This window comes from Drosophila ficusphila, unplaced genomic scaffold (assembly GCF_018152265.1).
Source record: "Drosophila ficusphila isolate 14025-0441.05 unplaced genomic scaffold, ASM1815226v1 contig_414, whole genome shotgun sequence".
Taxonomy (NCBI): Eukaryota; Metazoa; Arthropoda; class Insecta; order Diptera; family Drosophilidae; genus Drosophila; species Drosophila ficusphila.
Genome location: NW_025064328.1, coordinates 2839631 through 2841036, shown reverse-complemented (window position 1 = coordinate 2841036; position 1406 = coordinate 2839631). Strand labels below are relative to the sequence as shown.

General features: G+C 38.8%; 1 protein-coding gene across 1 annotated transcript; it reads right to left on the bottom strand.

The window, feature by feature from the left end:
* Positions 1-752: 752 nt before the first annotated feature.
* LOC108094781 lies at positions 753-1406 on the bottom strand. Its single transcript, XM_017195554.2, has one exon. It carries the CDS (start codon positions 1334-1336, stop codon positions 929-931), a length of 408 nt encoding a protein of 135 aa, XP_017051043.1. The 5' UTR covers positions 1337-1406; the 3' UTR covers positions 753-928.

The window sequence follows — 1406 nt, the reverse complement described above, 5'->3', positions numbered from 1 at the left end:
CTTATCAGAATGTGCTTCCCCAAACAAAAGCCCTATCAGCTGCAACCCCATAATGAATTATATTTCTCCAGCAAAAAAATTTAATTCTCTATTTTATGACTCGAAATGGTCTTTCATTTATTTGTTAACTCTCCTTATGTTTACATAAGGTTTGGCTGGGCCGTGATTCCTAAGAATTGCTTGGGATATCCTCTTATCTTTGCTTTTTATTTGCGCAAGGTTGAAAAATAATTAATTTCGCAAAGCAAAAGCCCAAACGAGGTTACTAATTGGGACCCTCAAGTTGTTTAAACAAGAACGTTTTTAAAGAAATGGGAATCACAAGAACTCTGTCGGTTGTAAACATTATCAAAGTATAACATTCTTTCTGATATGATAAAAGATCATAAGATCATAAAGAATGTTCTTTGAGTCGTTTCAAGTAATGAATAAGAAAAATGTATTTTTGCATTTGACTTTTTTAAATATAGAAATAGTTCAAACAAAATAACTTTTTCATTCTATGGGAAGTTATAAAGGTATAGAGATTGGTTAATAATAAAACAAAGATTGTAAATATTATCAATTTCTGTTGAATCACTGCGTTTTGAAATCTAAGCGCTTTTTTCCTATACACTTCGTAAAAGGCAATCTCTGTTTTGTTGTTGATCTCAACCAATATTATAATTATGACTTTGCTAACCCGATCGAATTATTGTCCATAATTGGTCACTGAATATCTACACCGCCCACGTTAAATCAACCAAGGCGAATGCACAATGGAACTTTCTAGTTTATTTTTTTTTTGCTACTGTTTATTAAGTATACGAATAAATATCATAAAGGGTAATATACAACGAACGCTTAGGTTAGGGGAACAATGCGAAACCAAAACAAACTCAAAACTTGCAGGATTAGTTCGAATGAATTCTGGAGGATCGGATCTCACTCAGTGCTGGACCAATTTGAAGCGAGAGGCCTCCGCATAATCCCGGGCATCGGAGAAGTTCCTTTCCGGCTTGATGCGCACATCCGTGGGATCGGTGACGAATTCCCCGCTCCAAGTTGGTGGCAAAACAGTGGCTTCAGTGTTGTACTTGAAGTAGTCCTGGTCATCGGAACGATTGCGCTCCTGTTTAAGACGGGTCTCGCCGCTCTTCACAAAGGTTCCATCCCATTCGGTGGGCAAAACAATGGGTTCCGTGTTGAATCCGTAGAAGTTGTTGGTATTGGTCACGTTCTGGTTCTGGCGACGGATCTTGGACACGTTGTTAACGGCTCCATCGGGATACTCGAACTTTCCGTTCCAGCCCTCGCACTTGATGGGGATATAGTCCTCTTTCCTGCGCAGCGGCATTTCGGATTTTGTTATTTTGCTCAGCTGTCGATCTTTTCACTTTGCGTTTGCAAACACGATTGACTCGCCG

What these genes read in the sequence shown, in the direction of transcription:
- LOC108094781 (XM_017195554.2), bottom strand. Translation starts at nt 1,336, where the DNA reads ATGCCGCTGCGCAGGAAAGAGGACTATATCCCCATCAAGTGCGAGGGC.